Raw genomic sequence first — 24,757 nt, 5'->3', positions numbered from 1 at the left:
AGTCAGGTCATCTGCTGGTGTTGGTCCACTGTGTTTTATTATCAAGTCTAAAGTCAGTGCAGTTTTGTTTTCCCGCAAAATATTACAGCACTTCATGCTTCCATAAATAATTCCACAAATAAATAAACACTTTAACATAGATCACTCTGTGTTAACTTTTTAAAGCGTAGGAACAAAAAAAGTCCTGGTTATATTATTATTATTATTATTATTATTATTATTATTATTATTATTATTATTATTATTGTTATTATTATTATTATTATTATTATAGTAAATTGTACGGTGTGTTTTTCCTCCTAGTTTTTTTTCCCCAAAAAGCTTTATTTACAAGTTTTCACTACACAACAAAAACAGGTACCCATTCTTTACATTGAACAGTTATATTTAAAAAAGGCGCTTTGACATGTATTATCAATAATAATAAAACAATGATATAATAATAATAATAATAATAATAATAATAATAATAATAAAACATAAATTAACAAGGGCCAGTAGTAAGTAGTGTTATCATTAAAGTATATATAAATAAAGAGTTTATACGAGGAAATGAAAACTTTCCAAAAAGTAAATAAATTTACCTGCATTTTTGTACCATCTTTAAAGATTTTGCATACGATTTTAATTCATTCCTCCAGTGTGTTTTTCCTCCTAGAAAGGATGGACGAAAGGCTTCAGTATGGACGTACAGTTAGTTGAACATGCCACGGCTGTAGGTGGCAGTATCGCGGCTGTTTCTGAGAGCAAAGCCGGAGAAAGCTTCAGTTTCCCGGAGAGCTTTAGGGAAACGTGGCCTTACCGGAGAGCAGATCGCCGCGGTTGTTGTGACCAGGCGCTCCGGGAGAACCGTGCAGTTCCTGCTTCTGATACACACACTCACACACACACTTCTACACATCTCTCACCCTTCCACACACACTCTCCACCCATGGCTGATATAGAGCAGGGCTCCGCGGCGCCGCTGCCCGCTGACGGCGCCCCGCTGCAGGAGGCGAACGGCACGGACGCGCTGAACGCCACCGCCGCCAAGTTCGTGGCCACGGCGGAGGGCACGGCGCTGGCGTACGGCAGCCTGGTGCTGATGGCCCTGCTGCCCATCTTCTTCGGGGCGCTGCGCTCCGTCAGCAGCTCCAAAAGCAAGGTGGGTCCTGATGAATAAACTGAGAGATCTAGGCCACAGAGCTCTGGATCATACCGGCCTGGATCTGATACCCCTTTATCCTGCTGCATAACGGTATTATAACCTAACTAACAGCGTTATAATGCACAATAGACTGTGCTATTTAATCTAATCCTGGGCTGTTATTACTTTATATTAATCCTTTATACATTTTCCTTTTATTACTAACCTAGCTGCACAGCTGACTCCTCACAGGCTGCTCTGATCATCACCATATGCCAGATGTTTGCCTACTCAACAGCTGTTGCTCTCCGTAGTTATGAAAGAAATAGAAAGGATAAAAAAAGAATATTCAATACTAATAATATCAGTCTTTTTTATAGCAGATATACAGTAAACTAAAGTAATATTACAAAGCTTTCTATTGTAAAATTATAATCGACTAAATTAATATTCTAATGGTTTCTCCTGTAAAAAATATTATTATTATTATTATTATTATAACTTGTAGCTTATAAGATAATGTAAAGCAGACCAACATAGTATTGTACTGCTTTTTCCTGTAAAAATATTATTAATTTTGTAGCTTATAAAATAATGCAAAATAGAATACATTAATATTCCAATGCTTTCTTTTGTAAAAAAAAAATAATAATAATAATAATAATAATAATAATAATAAATTACAATTATTTTTATTGTAGCTTATAATTACAATTATTAATTAAAATTATTAGTTTTAGAAAAAAAAACTGCTCCGTGGCAGCCACTTATTAAATTGTGGGAATACGATATCAATTTGTGTCCACCACGTATAAAAGTGTAGGAATGAAATAATGAAGTCCTGGCTCTATATGTTATCCCCACAACTAAATTATTTTGATCGCACGCTTTAATAAGTCACAGCCATGCATTTGGAGCTCTTGCCGGACTCAAAATAAAAAGTTGTCACCATTCATTTTTTTATGTGATGTTATATTAGGGGCTCTGCTTTACACCTCTTATCATAAAACTGTAGCAAATAGTCCAACCTGTTTAGATGAAACTCAGCTCTATATCCCCCATCACTAGAATCACACTCAACACCAGAAGAAGGTAGCATCACAGTGCACTCAGAGGAAAGTGCAGCGGCTCGGTTCTGATGCATCAGCTCACAGATGCAGCCTTGTGCTGATCCACATCACCCTAGAAGTGATGAGGGGAAAGAGCACCATCTACTGTACCCACCCAGATAGAGCAAGACCAATTGTGCTCTCTCAGGGGCTCTGGCAGCTGATGGCAAGCTGCATGATCGGGATTCGAACCAGTGGCAGCTATTTAGACCACTGAACTGTAGCTTTTGTTTATTAACTAACACCAAAAAGATCCCGATGTTTTACAGGGAACTAAGTTGCTCAAGTTGGCTTTTTGTTCATGGCTGTTGTGGCTGTTGTCTTCTAACCTTGAAATAATAATAATGCTTTATTAAATATTGCACTACTCTGCTAAATGCTACTGTAGCAGTTCTAAGCTTTATACGTACTGTTGCTAATTTCCCAGACCAAGATAAAGCCAAAGTCTAGACTGAAAAGCATGATCACTGGTGACTCACTGTAGGCTTTAGCTCAGTGTGGGAAATCAGTCTGCAGCCTGTAGTGTTTCCTCCTGGCCTTACGCTTCTTATTTTGTCCGTAGGTCGGTGCTGAGAATGGTTATGAAGTGAGTATTAGCACTGATAGCACAGCCAGTCTCTGCTTACTGACCGTCTGTCTCATTCCTGTCTCATGGTCTCATGGTGGACTGCAGTGGCGCTCTCGCGGCCGGCTGGTGGTGTGATCAGCTTTGTAAATGTTGTGTGGAGTCGTGTTCTGAGCTGCTGGCTGATGCTGCTTCTGATGGCTGCGAAAGCAAAACGAGGAAGCTTTGATTGGCTTTTCCCCATTTCAGCTGCTGTGTTTCACTGTATACAGTCTTGTAATATTTTAGGACACCCAATGAAGATCTTTGGCTTTAGGGTACTTGTATTAAAACATGAACTTTTGATCTTCATTCGGACAGTACTGGATCTCATTGAGATCATTTAGGTCAGTGGTTTTCAAACTTTGGTATATAAAGAATGCCAAGGTAGTATACCACCAAATACATGTTTTTAACTTATTAAAAAACAAATATTATACAAGAATTAATATAAGCACCAGTGAATTGTCAAATGCCATACCTGGTTTTGTTGGAGACAATGACATATTGTAGCTGTCAGACACAAAACATAATTTTCTTCTAATGTCATGAGCATTTATATTGAAATTGAATATACATTTCAATAGCATTATTTGTCCATATTGTTTATTCATAGTTGTCTGGCATTTGTTCCTGTGGATGACATTTAGGTGGAGCATTTTAGTTATATGTTTTATATATATATATATATAATGTATACTAATACTAGTGACATATTATATCTTTCCAGCATAATTTATTTTACATTAATCCTGGAAATATGGAGATATTATTATATTTGGAGTGCATTATTAGTATCATGACATTCTGGAACATTGACATCTGTTACAAATATGATAACATTTTTTTTTAGTTTTTTAATATCTCAGGGTTATGACATATTATATTGTATGCAATAATAAAAATTAATTTTCATTTTGTTGCAGTAGTTTATTTTGAAAAATAATAATAATAATAATAATTATTCAGTGTTTTGTCATGTTGCCAAGAGTATCATTGTCACAAAAATACCATGAAATATTGTGATATTATTTTAGGGCCATATCGCTCACCTCTAGTGAGTATATATTATTATATCTTTTAATGGGACAACACTGAAGATATGACACTTTGATACACTGTAAAATAGTCAGTGTACAGCTACAGTATAACATTTACAGTAAGCTTAGATTTCCTGTATTTAGGCCAAGGGTGAGTTTTCAGTGCAGTTTCTCCAGCACTAAGACTGGGTGCATCAGCATCAGCAGCCTTAGCATTAGTCGCTAACCACAGTGCTAGCTCTTTCGCTGTTTAGAGGTTGAAGATATTGAACTGTAATCTGTAGCGGGTTTACCATGTTAAAATAAGCTTCATGGGAAGACCTGCTAGCTGATACCGCCCTGGGTTCCTTTGTTTAGTGCTAAAGGGCAGTGTTTACGTTCCACTAGCGCTGCGGTTAGCGGCTAATGCTAATGCTGCAGCACCTAGCCTTAGTGCTGGAGAAACTTCACTGAAAACTCATCCTTAGACAAAATATTGGGAGTCTAAGCGTACTGTAAATAAACAGAAGCATTTTACTCACCCAAATAAACAGTTTTTAAGGAGAGAAATCTGTGTAGATTAACATCCAGCACTCGTTTGACTTTAAAAGAAAATGTTTTATTTTTGTTAGAATTACAGTTGTGTTTATTAAGGCACTTCCTCCAGCTTCACCATTAGAAGAGACACCTTGCTCACTTCGATGTAGGCGTCCTCACTAGTGTTGCTTAATGTGCCTTATAATCCAGTGTGCCTTAAAAGCAGGAAAGCACCTCATTTATTAAATTGAAGCCTGTTGAGTCACTGACACACTATCCAGCAGCCTGACCCACTTTATAGCAGCATTATTCCACTGTGGCTGCAGTTTAATTTGTGGTATAAATCCTCTGTGGCAGTGTTTGGCATGTGACATTGAAGCTCACCTAAGTGGGTTTAGTTTTAGTGTGGGAATGACTTTTTCCAGCATGTGATACTGGAAATCATTTTCTCATTTCTCAATTTTCACTCTTACTGGTTTGGGTTTTACACTGGTGTCACAGCTACCACCTATTAATCCTTCTAAAGTAACCAGATCGCGACCCTCAAGCTGCTGTGGTGTGAGGTTTGGAGCTAAAGAGTGAGGCTGGTTGTTTTTGCTAAGTGTGTTAATGTGTGTGTGTGTGTGTGTGTGGTATAATAATGGTTTACAGCTCTGGAAAAAAATGAGACCACTTAAAAATGATGAGATTCTTTGGTTTTACCAAATTGAAAACCTCTGGAATATAATCAAGAGGAAGATGGATGATCACAAGCCATCAAATCAAACCAAACTGAACTGCTTGAACTGTTGCACCAGGAGTAAAGGCATGAAGTTTTCCAAAAGCAGTGTGTAAGACTGGTGGAGGAGAACATGATGCCAAGACGCATGAAAACGAAAACTGTGATTAAAAACCAGGGCTATTCCACCAAATATTGATTTCTGACCTGTATGAATTTGAACTTTTCTTTGCATTTTTTGAGGTCTTAAAGCTCTGCGTCTTTGTTTTTGTTATTTCAGCCACTTCTCATTTTCTGCAATTAAATGCTCTAAATGGCAATATTTACAATGTTCATTTTACTCAAACATAAACCTATAAATAGCAAAATCAGATAAACTGTCTCTCTTATTTTTTTCAAGAGCTGTAATGTGAGGTACATTGATTTATTATATATTTTTTTGATAAAGTCTAACTATCTTCTTTTTATCTCTGTTATTTTTTTTTCTGTCCCAGAATGCCTCAGACATGCCAGAAACCATCACCAGCAGAGATGCAGCTCGTTTCCCCATCATCGCCAGCTGCACTCTCTTCGGCCTCTATCTCTTCTTCAAGGTGAGCAGCAGCATTCTTCTCTTCCTCCTTGTCCTCATCACTATCTTTCATAACCAGGGTTTAGATGTTTTGTCCTTACAAACTCTTTACAATGCATATGTTCACACAGCACTTAAAAAAAGCCCAAATCCAATTTTCTAACAAAGTCTGATGTTTTTTTTGGGCTTTTTATGCAATCTGTTTAAATGTGACCCAAATCTGACATCTGTCTGAACAGTTTACACTGTGTGTGATAAAACAGTGTGTAAAACAGTGCGTGAATCGGTATCGCTTCACGTGAAGTTTCGGTTTCGTGCTTATTTGAATAAGCTATGGATTTGAAGAGCTATGAATGAGTTCAGGTAGCTGCTGAGCTTATTGTTACTCAAAAAGATGAACTTTACAATTTAAAAACTGGTCTTTTATTGTCCTTCGCCAACAGTCAACTGCACAGCAACTCCCGCGCATTGGCCTTTGCCTGGTTACTTCACGATAAAAGTCTCCCTCTGGAGCCACAGGGCATGGAGTTTCTTTTAATGCTAAATATAAGGTAACCAATATAGAGGAATATGAATAAAACTAATCATGTCTAAATTATAAATTTCACATTATGACTGAGAATTCACTCCAGCTCACAACCGTAATATATTTGGCTGCCGCCATTATCTGTAGTCGCCATTGGCCATTTTATTAGAAACACCTCACAGTTGCACCACAGATACAGTCCAAATATTTATGATCTGTTACCTTGTTTTTTCCATCGTTAAAGTCCGAAACTCACTGCTACTGTCTGTTTTCCCATCTTCTAATAGTAATTTTGCTGTATAATATCAATATATTCTTACACCCCTGTGCACCTGCCTATTATTGTTTTTTCTTTAGCCAAGGGTGTTAAAAAAAGAGTGGATGTAATATTAAAAAAAAGCTATTTTATGTTGCATCCCATTGTTGAGACAGATGTGTAAATGCACAAACAGGTTGCCTAGTTCCTCTCAATAGAGTAAAAGTTCTACCAATAGAATAAGACTCTCTGGAGCACTGGAACTGTGTTCTCTGGAATGATGGACCAACGTTTCAAAAGACAGTTACTCTAACTACAGCAAGACAACCCCCTTATCTTTTAAATATGTTTGATTTCAGAAGAACATTTTTTGCACCAGGAGTGGCAAAGTTATCCAAAAGCAGTGTGTAAGACTGGTGAAGGAGAACATGCCAAAATGCATGAAAAACAAATATTGATTTCTGAACTCTTAAAAGTTTATGAATATTTACTTGTTCTTGTTTTCTGTGCATTATGTTTTTTTGTTATTTCAGACATTTCTCATTGCCTGCATATAAATGCTCTAAATGACAACATTTTTATTTGGAATTTGGAAAAAATGTTGTCCGTAGTTTATAGAATAAATAATTAATGTTCATTTTACTCAAACATATACCTATAAATAGCAAAATCAGACAAACTATGTGATTAATTATAATTTAAATTTTAATATAATCTTCTGAAAACTCGATTAAAATAAAAAATCTTATTTTTTTTTTTGTTGTGAAAAAATAATAGGCCATAATCTCCCAGCACTAGTGTTCTAGTGTTGTTAGTAATAATGTGGAACAGTTAATCTGAAGTTCTCCTCTCTGTGTTTGTGTAGATTTTCTCTCAGGAGTACATTAACATGCTGTTATCCATGTACTTCTTCGTGCTGGGGATTTTAGCTCTGTCTCACACCATGAGGTAAGAGCCACTCTTAACTTAACTTAATTTAACTTTCTCATAAATTGAAGCATTTCCAGAGTTCCAGCTGTGATATCAGTGTGATGTAATCAGTAGTGTCTGTTTTATCTCAGTCCCTTCATGAACAGAGTCTTCCCTGCCAATCTGCCAAACAAGCAGTACCAGCTCCTCTTCACTCAGGGATCAGGAGAGAACAAAGAAGGTGAGGAATGATGGATTGAAACTGTGAAGAAAATGAAAAGCCTGAACAGGAATTTATACTCAGTTTATTCTGAGTATTTACTATATTGTGCTTAACTGTAATGTCGGAATAGAAATATCCATATTTGACACCACATATCTATAATGCATTGGAAAAGATGATGATATGAAATAATAGCGAATCTTAAAAAAAAATGAATATCATTGAAAAGTAACTTTATGTCAGTAATTCAGTTCAAAATGTAAAACACTACATAATACATTATATAGATGTATTAAACACAGAGTGATGTATTTTAAGTGTTTATTTTATTATTTTTTATTGTTGATGATTATGGTTTACAGCCAATGAGAATCCAAAAATCAGTGTCTCAGAAAATTATAGTATTATATAACTAAGACCAATTTGTACTTTTGGCAGTGTGGGCTGGGCAGTGTGCCAAGTCCTGCTGGAAAATGAAATCCACATCTTCATAAAAGTTGTCAGCAGAGGGAGGCATGAAGTGAGCTGGTGAGATTGAGGAAGGGAAGGATGGTGACGGTTATAAGCAGGAAGTGAGAGATAGAATCTGGTAAAGCTCAGGCAGTGTATTGTGGTTAGAAGCTGATCCAGGATCAGCAGAGTGAGAGAAACTGAGAACGCTGTCTGTGCTGTCTGAACTGATGTTTTTTCTAATCTATTTTTAAAGGGAAAACGTAAAATGTTTTTTTAAAGCTCTGAAACAGGACTGAAACTGAATCTCTCCCCACAGAAATCGTAAATTATGAGTTCGACACCAAGGACCTGATCTGCCTGGTGATCAGCAGCGTGGTGGGCGTCTGGTACGTCCTTAAAAAGGTACAGTTAAACTCCAGTTCTGCTGTTCAGAATAAAGTCATGCCTGTTCACATTATGGCCTGATTTGTATAACAGTGTTTTGATTAAAACAGTAGATTAAAAGGGAATACTATTGATTTTTCAAAGTTGCTACATTAAATAAGTAATGTACAGGGGTTGGACAATGAAACTGAAACACCTGTCATTTTAGTGTGGGAGGTTTCATGTCTAAATTGAAGCAGACTGGTGTTCTATCTAGGGTTGTCACAATACCAAAATTTTGACTTCGATACCGATACCAACTGTAGTATCACGATTCTCGATACCAAAACGATACTTGGAAGAAAAAAAAAAAACAATAAAAATATCTGAACATAAAATGTTTATTTTTGACTGAACTGGATTGAACACTGAACAATCGGTGCAAACGTTTTTATTCTAAAATGAAACATTTGAACAAAAAACAAGTTTCGTTATTATAACCTTAACTGTAACATAATTATCTAAACACTTCCTAAAAACTAAAACTAAAACCAGAGGTAATGGTAGCCTGACTGTGTGAACCTGACGGGCGGGCAGAAGTTAAGTTCTGAATAAGGAAAATAAAGAGACAGAAGAACATTACAATGTTATGTTCATTTTAACACTCACTGCTCCGTTTTATTAATCAACCGTTTACCGTTTTTAATAAGCCCATGTTCAGTGTAACGATCAAGCAGGCTACGTGCCTAACCACAGATTTGCAATGGAAACGCGAAAACGTAAACATCTCGAGTTCATGTTTCACAGCCAATGGGATAATGGAGAAATAGAGAAAACCACGGGTCCAAAACAAAACTCCTGCACACTCCTCTCCGTGTTAATGTGATTTCCTAGCAGTCGCTAGTAAATCTTAGTAAAGCTACAGACAGAGTGTATCTTGACTAACTCCACTAACCTGTCGACTTCTCAGCTCTTTGTAGAGATCAGGGTGCTTGTCTGCTAAATGAATGAGCGAAATATGATCAGAATTATGTTACCGTATTTTTCGGACTATAAGGCACACTTAAAAACTTTTAATTTTCACAAAAATTGACAGTGCGTCTTATAATACGGTGCGCCTTTTGTATGGATTTTACTCGTCAGGTTGTAAGGAGCAGTAAACACACACTCCGTGCAGCGTTATAGAGAGTTTCAGTGCTATACAGAGTCCAGAGCCGTGCAGCTCCGAGGCTGGAGCAGCAAATAGCATTAGCTAGCTTATTCACTGTTCAGAGATCAGTATTATCTAAATTTTACCCGTCAGGTGTAAGGAGCAGTAAACACACACTCCGTGCAGAGCCGTGCCGCTCCGAGGCTGGAGCAGCAATAGCATTAGCTAGATGCTAACCGCTTAGCTAGCTAGCTTTTTCACTGTTCAGAGATCAGTATTTTCTAAATTTAGCACTTTTAATACTGCTGGAGCAGTATTATTAGAGTTAGATGCTAATCGCTAAGCGTTCACCGTTCAGAGGTGAGTTATCGGCCTGTAAGTCTGTGCTGCTTTGCCTGGCTAGCATTAGCTAGATGCTAAGCGCTAACTCTCTCAGAGGTGAGTTTTATCAGCCTGTAATCTGCTTGTTTACCGTGTTAAAACAAGCTACGGGGGACGAATCGCTAGCTAATATCTCACTGTCTTACCAGAACACGCAGGATTACTCAGTGTAACGCTGTCGTTTAAGTTTGGGTTAACTTTACTAGTTTAGGTGACTAGCTAGCGTGCTAGCGGATAGCTATGCTAACGCTGGTGCAGCAAGCCTTAGTGGACATCTGGAAATCTAAGCTTACTGTAAATAAACTGAAGCACGTTACTCACCCAAATAAACAGTTTTCAGGAGAGGAATCTGTGTAGATTAATATCCAGCACTCGTTTGACTTTGAAATAGCTAGATTTGTATACTGAGACGCTCCACCGGCAAGCGACCACCCCCGGTGGGGGAAGGGAAACATGGCGCCACCCCTGTTCACTTTGATATAGGCACCCTTTCTAGTGTCACTTAACGCGCCTTATAATGCGATGCGCCCAATGTATGGAAAAATAGCAGAAAATAGGCATTGTTTGATAGTGCGTCTTATAATACGGTGCGCCTTATAGTCCGAAAAATACGGTAAATAACACTGTGACATAGAAGCATAGAACTATTATTTAATTAAAATGATTTTTAAGAACAGCTACACACAGTGCTGCAGGTCAAACGCGGAGGCGTTCACGTGCGAGAGAGACAGAGAGAGAGAGACAAAGAGAGAGACAGAGAGAGAGAGAGACACAGAGAAAGAGACACAGCGAGAGTGAGAGAGAGAGAGATTTGCGTGTTCTGATGTGAGCTACTCACAGGTAAAGGTTCTCTTTTATCTCCTCGTGCTCATATTCTAGTCCCACACAAGTCTGTAGCTCCCTCAGTGTTTTCTGTCGTATTTTGAGGCTAGCGCGAGCGCTTACAACTAACACCGCGGACCGCGGGGTGCCGCCGCGCTTGTGCCGAATCCGCTACTGAATCCGACTCCCGCTTTGCGGACAGAATCGGCACAACACCCCCCGCTGTACAACTGCGGGAGTGAAAACAGCGCTAATAAATAAAGTAGTTTAGTTTCACTTTCAGTTTTCGTTATTTTCGTTATTTTATTTAAAAATAAAAATATAAATAAAAAACAGATGCCTACATCTCAGACTATTTTCCCACACTTCACTCCTCGCGCCCGTTTTGTCCACAAGTCGCGGACGAGAGACATCTGTTATTTTAGCCGTCGCCATTCTACACTCGCTGCTGCTCTGCTGGCTTGCGCGTGAATCGATTCATTTGTTCAGAACACTAAGTTTATCTGAATCCTGCCACACCGACTGCTGCGGTGTGAATCAGTTTTCTTATGAACTGAATCAAATCGCGGCTACTAATTTGACTCATTTGAAGCTAGTGACTGGGCTATATACAGTATCGAAAGCATCGAACGCTAAAGAACCGAATCGTTTGTGATGACGTAGTATCGAAAAAGAATCGAACCTTCGGTACACCGTGCAACTCTAGTTCTATCTTCATTAATTGCACATTATGGCACCAGTAAAAGCTGTAAGAGTGTGAAGGTTCAGTTAGCAGGGTAAGAGCACAGTTCTGCTCAAAATATTGCAATGCACACAAAATTATGGGAGACATACCAGAGTTCAAAAGAGGACAAATTGTTGGTGCACGTCTTGCTGGAGCATCTGTGACCAAGACAGCAAGTCTTTGTGATGTATCAAGAGCCACTGTATCCAGGGTAATGTCAGCATACCACCAAGAAGGACCACCCACATCCAACAGGATTAACTGTGGACACTGTAAGAGGAAGCTGTCTGAAAGGGATGTTCGGGTGCTAACCCAGATTGTAGCCAAAGAATATAAAACCACGGCTGATCAAATCACGGCAGAATTCAATGTGCACCTCAACTCTCCTGTTTCCACCAGAACTGTCCGTCACCACAATAAATTATTGTGCTCTAAAACCAGGTGTTTCAGTTTCATTGTCCATCCGTTGTATATAACTGTTTAGGTGATAGTAAATAAACTTTATGATGTAATGTGTTTTTGATTGACAGCACTGGGTTGCCAATAATCTCTTTGGTCTGGCGTTTGCTCTGAATGGAGTGGAGCTCCTGCATCTGAATAACGTCAGCACTGGCTGCATCCTGCTGGGGGGGCTGTTTGTGTACGATGTGTTCTGGGTGAGTGTTTTCCTCTATTGATGGATGTGATGATTTCTTTTGTCTCTTCACATGGACACTTTTAGCCAGATGTGGCCGGTTACAATCATTACCACCCACTGCACTGCACTGTCTACTGTAGATGGTGTAGAATGCCTTCTATGATGTATTCCTTGTCCAAGCCCGATTTTAACTGCACATTGTTTTTAGGGGTGTCACGGTTCTCTAAATCCTTGATTCGATTTTATTTCTGATTTTAGGGTCACGATTCGATTCGATTCGATTCTCGATTTTCTTTTTTCTTTTTTTTTTTACAGCAGAGAGGCCTATGCCAGTTTTAGATTAGTCTATGGTGAGTCATTGGTTTGATTCATCAAATTTACAATATCTTATTTCAAAAGGTGGGCTTTATATAAGTGATGCAAAGTGATACATGTGATCTGTAATACACCACATTAGGCACTAATGGTCAAATTTAAATAATTTAATTAAGATATATATGTAATGCCATCTAGTGGCTTTTTTTGGTAGCAGCAGTGTGCACTATTAAAACAGCAATGTGCAACATAACAAACTAAATAATAAAAAAAATACAGGAACAATCATGTACCAAATAATAGAACAATTAGAGCCTTAACAAACTGAACTCTATCCTACTATAACAGTTAAACATGAAAAATAAGACTAAGTCTTTTTCAGTCCCTAAGAATGACAATATATATATATATATATATATATATATATATATATATTTTTTTTTTAAAGATATATATTATTAGCTTTATAGCCTGCTTGCGTAGCTTAGAGGGAGGATCGACGATAATTGTTTAAAACTCATATTATTTAGCTGTATTACACACAGAGTGTTCTATTTTAAGCGTTTATTTCTTTTATTCTAGATGATTATTGCTTACAGCCAATAAAAACCCCAAAATCAGTCTCAGAAAATTAGAATATTATATATATATATATATATATATATATATATATATATATATATATATATATATATATATATATATATATATATACACTGCTCAAAAAAATAAAGGGAACACTCAAATAACACAATAAAACTCCAAGTAAATCAAACTTCCGTGAAATTAAATTGTCCACTTAGGAAGCAACACTGATTGACAATCAATTTCACCTGCTGTTGTGCAAATGGAATAGACAACAGGTGGAAATTATTGGCAATTAGCAAGACACACTTAATAAAGGAGTGGTTCTGCAGGTGGGGACCACAGACCACTTCTCAGAACCTATGCTGTCTGGCTGATGTTTTGGTCAGTTTTGACTGTTGGTGGTGCTTTCACACTCGTGGTAGCATGAGACGGACTCTACAACCCACACAAGTGGCTCAGGTAGTGCAGCTCATCCAGGATGGCACATCAATGCAAGCTGTGGCAAGAAGGTTTGCTGTGTCTGTCAGCGTAGTGTCCAGAGGCTGGAGGCGCTACCAGGGGACAGGCCAGTACACCAGGAGACATGGAGGAGGCCGTAGGAGGGCATCAACCCAGCAGCAGGACCGCTACCTCCGCCTTTGTGCAAGAAGGAACAGGAGGAGCACTGCCAGAGCCCTGCAAAATGACCTCCAGCAGGCCGGTTAGAAACCGACTCCATGAGGATGGTATGAGGGCCCGACGTCCACAGATGGGGGTTGTGCTCACAGCCCAACACCGTGCAGGACGCTTGGCATTTGTCAGAGAACACCAGGATTGGCAAATTCGCCACTGGCGCCTTGTGCTCCTCACAGATGAAAGCAGGTTCACACTGAGCACATGACAGACGTGACAGAGTCTGGAGACGCCGTGGAGAGCGGTCTGCTGCCTGCAACATCCTTCAGCATGACCGGTTTGGCAGTGGGTCAGTAATGGTGTGGGGTGGCATTTCTTTGGAGGGCCGCACAGTCCTCCATGTGCTCACCAGAGGTAGCCTGACTGCCATTAGGTACCGAGAAGAGATCCTCAGACCCCTTGTGAGACCATATGCTGGTGCGGTTGGCCCTGGGTTCCTCCTAATGCAGGACAATGCTAGACCTCATGTGGCTGGAGTGTGTCAGCAGTTCCTGCAAGTTGAAGGCTGAAGTTGAAGGGTTGAAGTATTCAATGAGAATATTTCATTCATTCAGATCTAGGATGTGTTATTTGAGTGTTCCCTTTATTTTTTGAGCAGTGTATATATATATATATATATATATATATATATATATGTCAGTGTGCTAAGTCCTGCTGGAAAATGAAATCCGCAAAAAAGTTGTCAACAGAGAAAAGCATGAAGTGCTGTAAGATTTTATTAAAATATTGCAATAAGGCACACTTTGTTATTTGACATTTTGCTGTATCTAAACAATATTAAATTTAAAAACTGATGTATTGTATATATTTATTTCACTATTTTATTTTCAGTACACTTGTAGTGTGATCATACAGTGCACACTGCACAATATGCTGAATTATTCTATATAAAAAGGACATTTCAGAGAAATTGTTAATTTACTACATACAGAAAAGGGAAAAAAACATAACAAATAACTGAAAATATATGTAGTGAGTTGTGAGTTTGTCTCTGCGTGTTCTGAGCACATGCAGTTGGTTAGAGTTGCGTAAGTGTTTCCTGGCTGTTGGAATAGATGACTGTCTTTAGCTCTGTCTGTTTCCACTCCACCACAGCTCAACACAGTCAAACTCTTTGCTTCTTTATCTGCAGGTTTTTGGCACTAATGTTATGGTGACGGTTGCCAAGTCATTCGAAGCTCCAATTAAGCGTGAGGACATTTACTTTTTATTCATTTTTTAAAAAGAAATATACTATTATATTGTTAGACCTGTCTGCATGTTTGCCTGGATGATGCATCAATATGAAGCTCATCTTTAGCTCATCAGTCTGACTGGTCTGTTCTGTTCTGTCAGTGGTTTTCCCACAGGATCTGCTGGAGAGGGGGCTGAATGCCAGTAACTTTGCCATGCTGGGTCTGGGAGACATCGTCATTCCAGGTAATGCTACACAGCTTTTCCTACACTACAAATAAATACTGACGTAATCCAGACTGTGAAGGAAAACACAAGCAATCATGTAGTAACTTAAAAGTGTTAAACAAACCAAAAATACTCTGAAGCATGTGCAAAACTGTCTAAGGTGCTACTTAAAAACAAAGTATCAAAGTAAAGTAAAAGAAAGTACAGTAAAAATAGCTGAGATCTTCTACCTCATTTACCACCATTAATCTCTGATTAAACAGACCCACTGCTGATATGATAACTATAAATAATATTAGACTCTATGAGGAGAGATATGGAGATTATTTAAAGATCAACCTTTTTTTTTTTTTTTTTTTTTTTTTAACTCTGAGTACATTGAGGGTGGCCCTCATTTACAATGTAGCCGAGCAATTACATGGAGAAGGGATTGACGATAAAAAAAAAATAATAATAATAATAATAATAATAAATAAATAAATAATAATAAAAGAAAACATCATTTTAATAAGATAAAAGATATTATAAAAATATATAAAACATATAAGGTAAAAAAAAAAGTAGGAATCATAAAATCATATATAAAAAACAATCAAAGGTAATAAAACTAATAAAGTGCAACTACAGATGAATAAATAAAACTAGTCACATAACAATAAAAGAAAAAAGAAATGATACAAGAAATGTGGAAAAAAAACCAGCTAAAACAAACCAAAATTAAAAAACTACCAAAGATCAGAAAGCAGATAAAACAGGTACAGGTTGTCTATAGTTTAAAATGATTTAGTGACACCAGCGAGCTGAGTTTCTTGTAGTAAATTCCAGCTCGCTTTTGCTCTGTAGCTAAAAGCAGATTTTCTCAGTTTGTTAAAAACTCTTGGTAGCTGAAGAGTGATCCGGTCACTGGAGCGAGTCTGATAGGTTGTGTTCTTTTTAATAAGCATTTGTGTGAAGTACGGTGGCATATATGGACATAAAGTGCTTTAAAAACAGAAATAAACCAATATGTTTCCCGACACACAGCATATTATTCAAAACTCACTTTTTGCGTACCTTTGTATTTCTTCTTGGGTCTCAACTGCCCCTGTAATAAACACAATGTTTTGTATAGCTCATAGACCCATGCTATGCGGTATAATATGTTTAATATGTTATATTTAATAAAAAAATGTAATATTTGTAAAATTAGTTTTTTTTTTTACTGAGTTGTGTTTTTTTGTTCTCAGGAATTTTCATCGCTCTGCTGCTTCGTTTTGATGTCAGGTAAAGTTTCTCAGAACTCTCCACAATTAAATATGTAATAAACTAAACTAAAATATCAGACATTTTGCACTCTGGAGATGCAGTAGACTGATTGGGCGCTCTCTTCTCTCTGCAGTCTGAAGAATAACTCGAGGACGTACTTCTACACCAGCTTCCTCGCCTACATCTTCGGCCTGGGCCTCACCATCTTCGTCATGCACACATTCAAACACGCCCAGGTGAAAAATTCACACTGTTCTCATTTCCCTTAATATATCTACTAGAGACAGATTATATCTGTCCAGTATAATTTATTTTACTTTAATCCTGGATATATGGAGATATTTGTAGTGCATTATTATTATCATGACATTCTGGATCATTGATTTCTGTTACAAAGCAGTCTTGTATTTGTTTTAATATCTCAGTTAGGGGTGTGCCATATCATATTGTATGAAACAAAATTTAATTTTCATTTTGCTGCAGTAGCGCATTCTTGAAATATAAATATTTTTAATTCAGTGTTTTGTCATATCTCCAAGAGTATTATTGTCGCAAAAAAACATGAAATATCATACAGGGTTCCCTCGGGGGCCTTAAAAAGTCTTAAAATGTCTTAATTTAGGACCCTAATTACTCATTTTATTTCTTTAAATTTACTGTAAATTTGCTGTAGGTATTACATTTTCAGATTGTGCATTTAATGCCTGTGGGAAACACGGGGAGAACTAAGGTTAGCAGAGAGCTAGCCAACATTAGCGCCAAGCTAGATAACATACTAACTTTAGTGGCGAGCTAGATGACATACTAACTTTTGCTAACTAAAGCGAGCTAGGTAACGTTACCAGGGATAACATACTATAGAACCATACATATAGAACCATGGTTAGCGGAAAGCTAACTAACATTAGCAGCAAGTTAGCTAACATACTAAATTTACCGGCGAGCTTGCTAACGGAAAGCTAGCTAACATTAGAGGCAAGTTAGCTAACATACTAACGTTAGCAGCAAGCTAATAACTTTAGCAGCAAGCTAGCTAACATACTAACTTTAGCTAGCTTAAACAAGCTAGCTAACGTTACCAGGGATAGAACTAAGGTTAGCGGAAAGCTAGCTAACGATTACGGTGAGTTAGCTAACATACTAACGTTATCTGAAAGAGAACTTAAGAAATTATGACTACATTTTTAGGCCTAAAATTATATTTATTGAGGTCTTAAAAAGGTCTTAAAAAGTGTTAAATTTGACTTTTAAAATAGTGCAAGAACCCTGTTGTGATATTATTTTAGGGCCATATTATTTTAGTAAAATGACCCATATATATATATATATATATATATATATATATATCTAGGTGGGTAGATTATAGGGAAAAGAAAAAAAAATGTAAAAAAGAGAGAAATTAGACCTCTTTCACCTGCTGTGCTCTCTGCTAAAAGATCAAAAAGCTTTTAAAAAAGTAATTTTCTGAGCCGTTATTAAACACGTTGCCTGTGTTCTTTATTTCCCAGCCTGCTTTGCTGTACCTGGTTCCAGCCTGTGTGGGTTTCCCAGTGGTGGTGGCCCTGCTGAAGGGAGAGCTGACGGAGATGTTTAGGTAACAAGCCTCCACTATCTTCTCTAAACACTGCAGATAAACACATGATCTGACCTGTGCTCTGCTCTGTTTGGTCTGCAGCAGAGTTTCTATCATCTCTCCTCAAAACAAACAGAACTTTCAGAACTTTCACCCACTTTCTGAGGCTTTTAAAGGGCCCACGCTTTGAAAAGGGTTCTTCTTGGTTGTGGTGTCACAGTCATGAACTGAGGAGGATAAAATACTCCTAAATAAGAAAATACCAGGAATTATGGATTTATTAATGTCAATTTTACAGAATTTAACAACCATTATTCTTCACCACATGTTTATTTATCTTATTCATTTGATTGTAGTGCCGTCACGTGGAGTAATACACTTTTAGGACTTTTAGTAAGTCCGATTTGGTGGAATGACTCTTAAGGAGTTTAGAGCGCCTACATTTTAATAAAAAATACATAGTTGATGCTACGATATGATGATGCATCACAAACTAAATCAATACGATATAATGCAATATCGACTTTTTATTTTTATTTTTTTATTTTCTTTATATAAGAACTAAATGGGGCGGGCAGTTAAAATATACACTATGTAGGAGACAGGCCCTTTAATATTCTCAAATTTCAGTTTAATCCAGTTCTATTCGCTTCACAATATTCCATATTCACATCGCAGGACGTGTGATGTCACGTAAGGCAATTAAATTAAACACGTCATGCTGCAATGTTTTCATTCTTGACACAAGAAGTAGATACACAGTGCTGTCTCTGTGTCTGTGTGAGTGACAGGCTGCTGCTGCCTGAGAAGCACGAGTGGGAGGGGGGTTGATAGGATTAAACAGGAGGTAACTGCATGGCCTCCATTCACATGGTTGGGCACGTGCTTGTAAACGTGAGCACGTGTGGAAAGCTGTGCACCTCAGTCCAGCACAGTTTTGCAGCGCAGATATTTCCAGTTACAGTTGAATTCATGCTTTTAATCCCAGAAAAACAAGTGCTCTTATTTACCTTTTAAAAAGCCATTTAAATGCCTCATTAAAGGATCGATTACTGTTGTTTTTCTGTTTTCCTCGGGTTTTGAGTTGAGCTTGGCGCTGACTCAGCTCTTGATTGGTCCGGACGCGAGACAGCACACGGGTGGGGGCGGGGCTGGTGATGTCATGGGCCCTGCATTGTTTAATATTGCTATATATATATATGTGTCAAAAAAAGAACATTTGCAATGTAAATTTTTATCCATACCGTGCAGCTCTAACAGACACACACACACACACACACACACCCTCTAATCCTGTATCCGGCTGCGGATCAGCCCCTTTGAGGAGGAAGCAGTGTGTGTTAGTTAGAGCACTGAAGGTGATATTGAGTGAGGTTGGCACAGTATTTGGGCGCTGGAACGCTCCTGCCTTTCCAAACCAGCTTTCACTGCCAGGAATCCCAGCTAAGAGCTGCCATGACAAAATGAAGGTGGTGACCTTCAGAATGGACATCAGACGAGTTGAGTGCTTAGTTTAGTTTTTATGGCCTTTTCTGTGTTTCTGTGCCTTTATATTTCCTTTTCTGAGCTTTAAATTGGCATTAAATCTCTTTAGACCTCAGGTGTCCTTAGTTTACACTAGAGATGCACCAACTATTTGGCAACCAAATGTGTAAAATAGCGACAGGGTTCACATTTTCAAAAACCTGATAGTTTCCTGCCCCACCTGCTCTTCCCTAGACGCTAAGCTCATGCGGGTTGCCAAATCGCTACATTTTAACGTCAAAAATGCCCGTCTCTACTACACTTGTGGTGTGTTTAGCAACCTTACTGAAGCTCAGTGATTACCTGTTTAGCAGAAAAATAGCCATCTTGTCTGTTTCTATGGCTGTTGTGTTCTATACCTGGCAACTCTGAGTGTGGAAATGGGGCTGCGGGAATGGTGGTGAGCAGATTTGAAGGATAAAAGCTCTGCTTACAAGAGCTGCCAATGCTTAAACTCAGCATGCTTCCTTAATATCTGATGATCAACCCTAATCATGTCATGAGTTCTATCAGAAAATATAATCATTGATGGTCATTTAACATGTAAACACATTCAATTAATCTAAAAAACTTAATTAAGCAAATTAATTAAGTTATCAATTTGACAGAGACTCGGGACGTATTAGAGATTTTTTTATTTATTTTTTTGCAGCAAAATGAAAATTAAATTCTATTATTGCATACCATATTATTATTTTACTATATTACTGAATTCCAAAATGCAACCAGAGCTAAAAAACGTTGTTAGGAGTTAGCTTAGTTAGTTATCACCAGACAGCAGGCTCCCTACAGGGCAGTGTGAAGGCTATGCTCATACAGCAACTACAGTCTATCATCAACTATTAGTGAGTGATCCAGCTCAGAGAAATAAGCAGGGTGTTTAATTTTGTATGGTTTTAGTTTCTGCCAAAAAGATTAATTTCTTCTTTTTTTTTTGTCTTCAATTTTCTTTTTTTTTTTCTTTTTTTTTTTTTTAAGTAAAACAAGAACTGAGGCACTTCCCTTATTACGATTCTTTAAATACACGCTTTTTAAAATAAATGTGCTACAGGGGGTTCTTTCAGTGATGCAGTGGAACTCTGTAATGATGGAGTTTCATCCGATACTTCGTCCGTGGATGGGATGAGTTGGGGATGAGGTGAAGTGGTGATGTACCAACATCCTGACCTCCGAAATGTACTTTTATAGCTTTACTGGCTTCACACGCACCAAAACTAAGGTCAACCAAAACTAATTTGCTCAAAGCTGCTCTAAAAAACTGCTTTTCTATTTTCCTTTTCTGTGTTTCTCATCTTCTCTCCCCTCTCACTCTTTCCCTCTTTCTCTTTTTTTATTTCCTCCTTGTCCTCCTCCTTTTCTCCTTCCCTCTCGGTGCTGTGGTGCTCAGCTATGAGTCGTCTGAGGAAGTGTTGCCTCACACGCCACGCCTCACACACTTCCCCACTGTCTCCGGCTCCCCGGCCAGCCTGGCCAACTCCATGCAGAGCTCAGTCGGCTCCTCCCCCCGCCGCCGCCGCCACACCCCCTCCAACATGTAACGGCCACGCCTTCTCCTTACCGCCCCTGACTCTCGTCACCTGGGCAGGTACGCCCCCCTCCCTCCCGCTGCCCTCCATCCTTCCCCCGCCACCTCCTCCCAATACGCTTTATACTCCATCCTTTCACATCTACCCCTCCACCTTCATCCTGCCATCCTTTACCCATAAATCCATGCTCCTGCTTCTGCTTCTGAAGTGCTCCTGCTCTGCCTAAACACCCCCAGCCTCAGCTAAAGATACTGCAGATTACACTAAAGGGAAAATGATTAAATGTTTTTTTATTCGTTTTAAAATGTCTGTGATCTCTAGTAGAGCTGCACGATATTGGAAAAAATTGACATTGCAAATGTTCTTTTTTCGACCATATATATATCGCAATATTAATCAATGCAAAGCCCATAACGTCACCAGCCCCGCCCCCACCCACATGCTGTCTCATGTCCGGACCAATCAAGAGCTGAGAAAAAAAAAAAAACCTGAGAAAAACAGCAAAACAACAGTAATCGGTCCTTTAATCAGGCATTTAAATGGCCTTTTAAAAGGTAAATAAGAGTGTTTGTTTGTTTTTCTGGGATTAAAAGCGTGAATTCAGCTGTATCTGGAAATATCTGCGCTGCAAAACTGTGCTGGACTGAGGTGCACAGCTTTACACACGTGCTCACGTTTACAAGCACGTGCCCAACCATGTGGATGGAGCCCATGCGGTTACCTCGTGTTTACTCCTGCACAAAAGATAGTTTTAAAATAAAGACATTTTAACACTAATAACAGTCTTTGCAATGTCATATGTTACTTTACTAAGTGCAGTTCAGCTACTGACCTAGTATTAGAGTCTTTGTAAAACGCAAAATCCACAGGAGATCCTATTTAAACCTATAGTTACACACACAGAATTTGACTGGTACATTTCCACCACTTCTGATGTAAATCCTAAAAAAACACTGAAATGTAACTTAAAATAAATTTGTTGTTGTTTAGTATAAATGCTATTTGGTCTTTCCATAGAAATAATTTTGGTTGCCAAATATTTGGAAAGACCATATTTAGATGAAACAGGAGTTTGGGATGAACTGAACTCAGCTTTTCTTAAGTTTTCTTAAGTCTGACCACTGCTGTTTAACTTGCTGTATTTATTTTAGACTAAGTTATTGGTTATTGTTTGGGTGACCCTAATGCCAATCTCTCTCTCCCTCTTTCTCTCTCTCTCTCTCTCTCTCTCTCTCTCTCTCTCTCTCTCTCTCTCTCTCTCTCTCTCTCTCTCTCTTTCTTTGTTTCTTTCTTTCTGTTTTTCTTTCTTTCTTTCCATCTCTCTCCCTCTCTCCCTCCCTCTCTTTCTTTTCTCCACTCTCACCCCTCCGTTCTCTCGCTTTCTTTCCCTCCTCCCTCCCTCTTTCAACCTCTCTCCGTCTCTCTCTATGTCTTTTTCACTCTCCCCCTTTCTTTCTTTCCTTCTTGCTTTCTTTCTTTCCCTCTCTCTCTCTGTTTCTCTTCCTTTTTCTTTTCTCCACTATCTCCATTCCTTTCTCTCTTTCTTTCCCCCTCTTTGTCCCTCTTTCAACCTCTTTCTTTCTCTGTCTCTTTCACTCTCCCCCTTTCTTTCTTTCTTTTTTTATTTCTCTTCCTCTTTCTTTTCTCCACTCTCTCCCTTCCTTTCTCTTTCTTTTTCTCTCTTTCACTCTCCTTCTTTCTTTCTTTCTTTCGCTCCATCTCTCTCCATCTCTCTCTTCCTCTCTTTCTTCACTCTCTCCCTTCCTTTCTCTCTTTCTTCCCCCTCTCCTTTCCTCCCTCTTTCAACCTCTCTTTCTTTGTCTCTTTCACTCTCCCGCTTTCTTTCTTTCTGTCTTTCTTTCTGTCTTTCTTTCTGTCTTTCTTTCTGTCTTTCTTTCTGTCTTTCTCTCTCTTTCTCTCTCTCTTTCTTTCTTTCTCTCTCAGGTATGAGGAAGTTTCCCCCGAGGCAGAGGCGTCACAGACAGAAGAAAAGACAGAATCTGAAAAAGACAAATGAACTCTGAATGAAAGCGACCCATCAGTCTCCGGCTCCTCCTCTCCTCCCATCTCATGTATTTTTCACCAACACCACCTTCCCAGAGCCTCGCACCTCTCTGGTCCCGCCAGGAGGGGGCGCTCGTCATCTTGCCCGACGTGTCGTGCTGTGCATGGAGCAGGCTGATGTATAATTTAACTGGTTTAATGATGATGGGGTGCTTATTTTTTTGTTGGTAGTTTCTAAGTGGTTTGTAAAGCGAGACGTACGACAGCTTACTCGGTGCCTCTGTATTCGTTAACTCTTTCATTACCAGTTTTGTCTCATGTGTTTGCGTGCGTCATCCGGTTCGCCTTCTGCAATCTTGTAGGATTATTATTATTTTTTTTATTTTAACTGCATATTGTTTCATTATGGCCAGAATATAAAAAACACATTTGAAGCAAGAATGTTGGGGTAGAATATTGTTTTATTTTATTTCTTATTATATTTTATACATTTGTTTGTAAGGCTTTACTGTTTATCTAAGCCAGTATGGATACAATATATGAACAAACGTATTGGAACACACCTCTTAATCATAGACTTACGGGTTTTCCATTTAGTTTCATTGCCACAAGTGTATTGAATTGATCACCAAAGAATGGGTGGAGCTAAAGAGCTCATTGTGATACTGTAATAGGATGCATCAACTGCAACCAATCAGCTTCCAAATCAACTTTCTTCCCTCTTAAATATTCCACCATTAGATGTGAGTGGTTATTATTGAGGAGTGAAAGTGTTTAGGAAACACAGCCACTAGTAAAGCATAGCACACAACAAATGTCCAAAAAGGGAGATTGCTGGTTCGAATCCTGTTTATGCAGCTTGCCATCAGCTGCCAGAGCCCTGAAAGAGCACAATTGGCCTTGCTTTTTCTGTGTGGGTACAGTAGATGGCGCTCTTTCCCCTCATCACTCCTAGGGTGATGTCGAGCGATCAGCACAAGGCTGTATCTGTGAGCTGATGTATCAGAACCGAGTCGCTGTGATGCTACTCTGCAATGCTGCATCAGCAACAGTTCAAAAAGGGGCGGAGTCTGACTTCACATGTATCAGATGAGTCCTAGTGAGTGGGTTGGGTAATTGACTGTGTAAATTCAGGAGAAAATGTGATAAAAAAAAATATAGAAATACATTTTTTTAAAGTGCATTGCTATAACTGCACAGCTCCACAGCTGCTGTTAGAACTGCAAAGGGGACCGACTACACACTGATGACTGAATTTAAACCTCAAAAAAGCTCCTATAGGTGTAATATGGAGGTGTCCTAATACTTGTGTTCATATCGTGTACGAACTGCACATATCAGATGGTTTATTTTTCACATGTCTAGGTTGCATAAGCCAGTGGTTCCTTCGAACCTTCAGCCAGACCCTCCTGATGATCAGTTTTGGCTTCTTCTCTTGTCAAATGTTTTAAGTGAGGTTGGAGCAGAGCTGTTGGACACTGAGGACCAGTTTGAGAACCACTGGTGTGTGTGTGTGTATATAAGGGTTAAACTGGGATGAATCCTATATTATAAGTGTATTAGCTTTTTTTTTTATACTGCCATGCCACAAGTCATGGGATGGATTTTTTTTTTTACTATTTTATTGTGCCAGAATTAAATTTAGGAAATGATAAGTTATAGTTATTTGAGGAGCATTTAGGACACTGATATAATTCAAATATAATGGCATAAAAATAACATACGACATAAATTTACATATTACATTTAAGGCACAATGACCTTTAAATTCCTAAGAATAT

The 24,757-nt window shown here is 38.5% G+C and overlaps 1 protein-coding gene across 2 annotated transcripts; it reads left to right on the top strand.

Moving 5' to 3' along the window:
* Nucleotides 1-667: 667 nt before the first annotated feature.
* hm13 (histocompatibility (minor) 13) lies at nucleotides 668-23,417 on the top strand. 2 transcript variants are annotated; one of them, XM_022676812.2, is made up of 13 exons: nucleotides 668-1,144; nucleotides 5,608-5,706; nucleotides 7,332-7,414; nucleotides 7,528-7,616; nucleotides 8,368-8,453; nucleotides 12,022-12,147; nucleotides 14,836-14,893; nucleotides 15,039-15,122; nucleotides 16,331-16,367; nucleotides 16,483-16,585; nucleotides 17,858-17,943; nucleotides 20,834-21,031; nucleotides 22,917-23,005. In XM_022676812.2, the coding sequence occupies exons 1-12, from the start codon at nucleotides 683-685 to the stop codon at nucleotides 20,982-20,984; spliced, it is 1,464 nt and encodes a 487-aa protein (XP_022532533.2). In that variant the 5' UTR covers nucleotides 668-682; the 3' UTR covers nucleotides 20,985-21,031; nucleotides 22,917-23,005. The 2 variants fall into 2 exon arrangements, with proteins under 2 accessions (XP_022532533.2, XP_022532532.2); XM_022676811.2 differs by lacking the exon at nucleotides 20,834-21,031 and having other exon boundaries at nucleotides 22,917-23,417.
* Nucleotides 23,418-24,757: the final 1,340 nt, after the last annotated feature.

This window comes from Astyanax mexicanus, chromosome 13, assembly GCF_023375975.1.
Source record: "Astyanax mexicanus isolate ESR-SI-001 chromosome 13, AstMex3_surface, whole genome shotgun sequence".
Taxonomy (NCBI): Eukaryota; Metazoa; Chordata; class Actinopteri; order Characiformes; family Acestrorhamphidae; genus Astyanax; species Astyanax mexicanus.
Note: the sequence above shows the minus strand (reverse complement) of the source record. Positions and strands in the feature narration are given on the sequence as shown.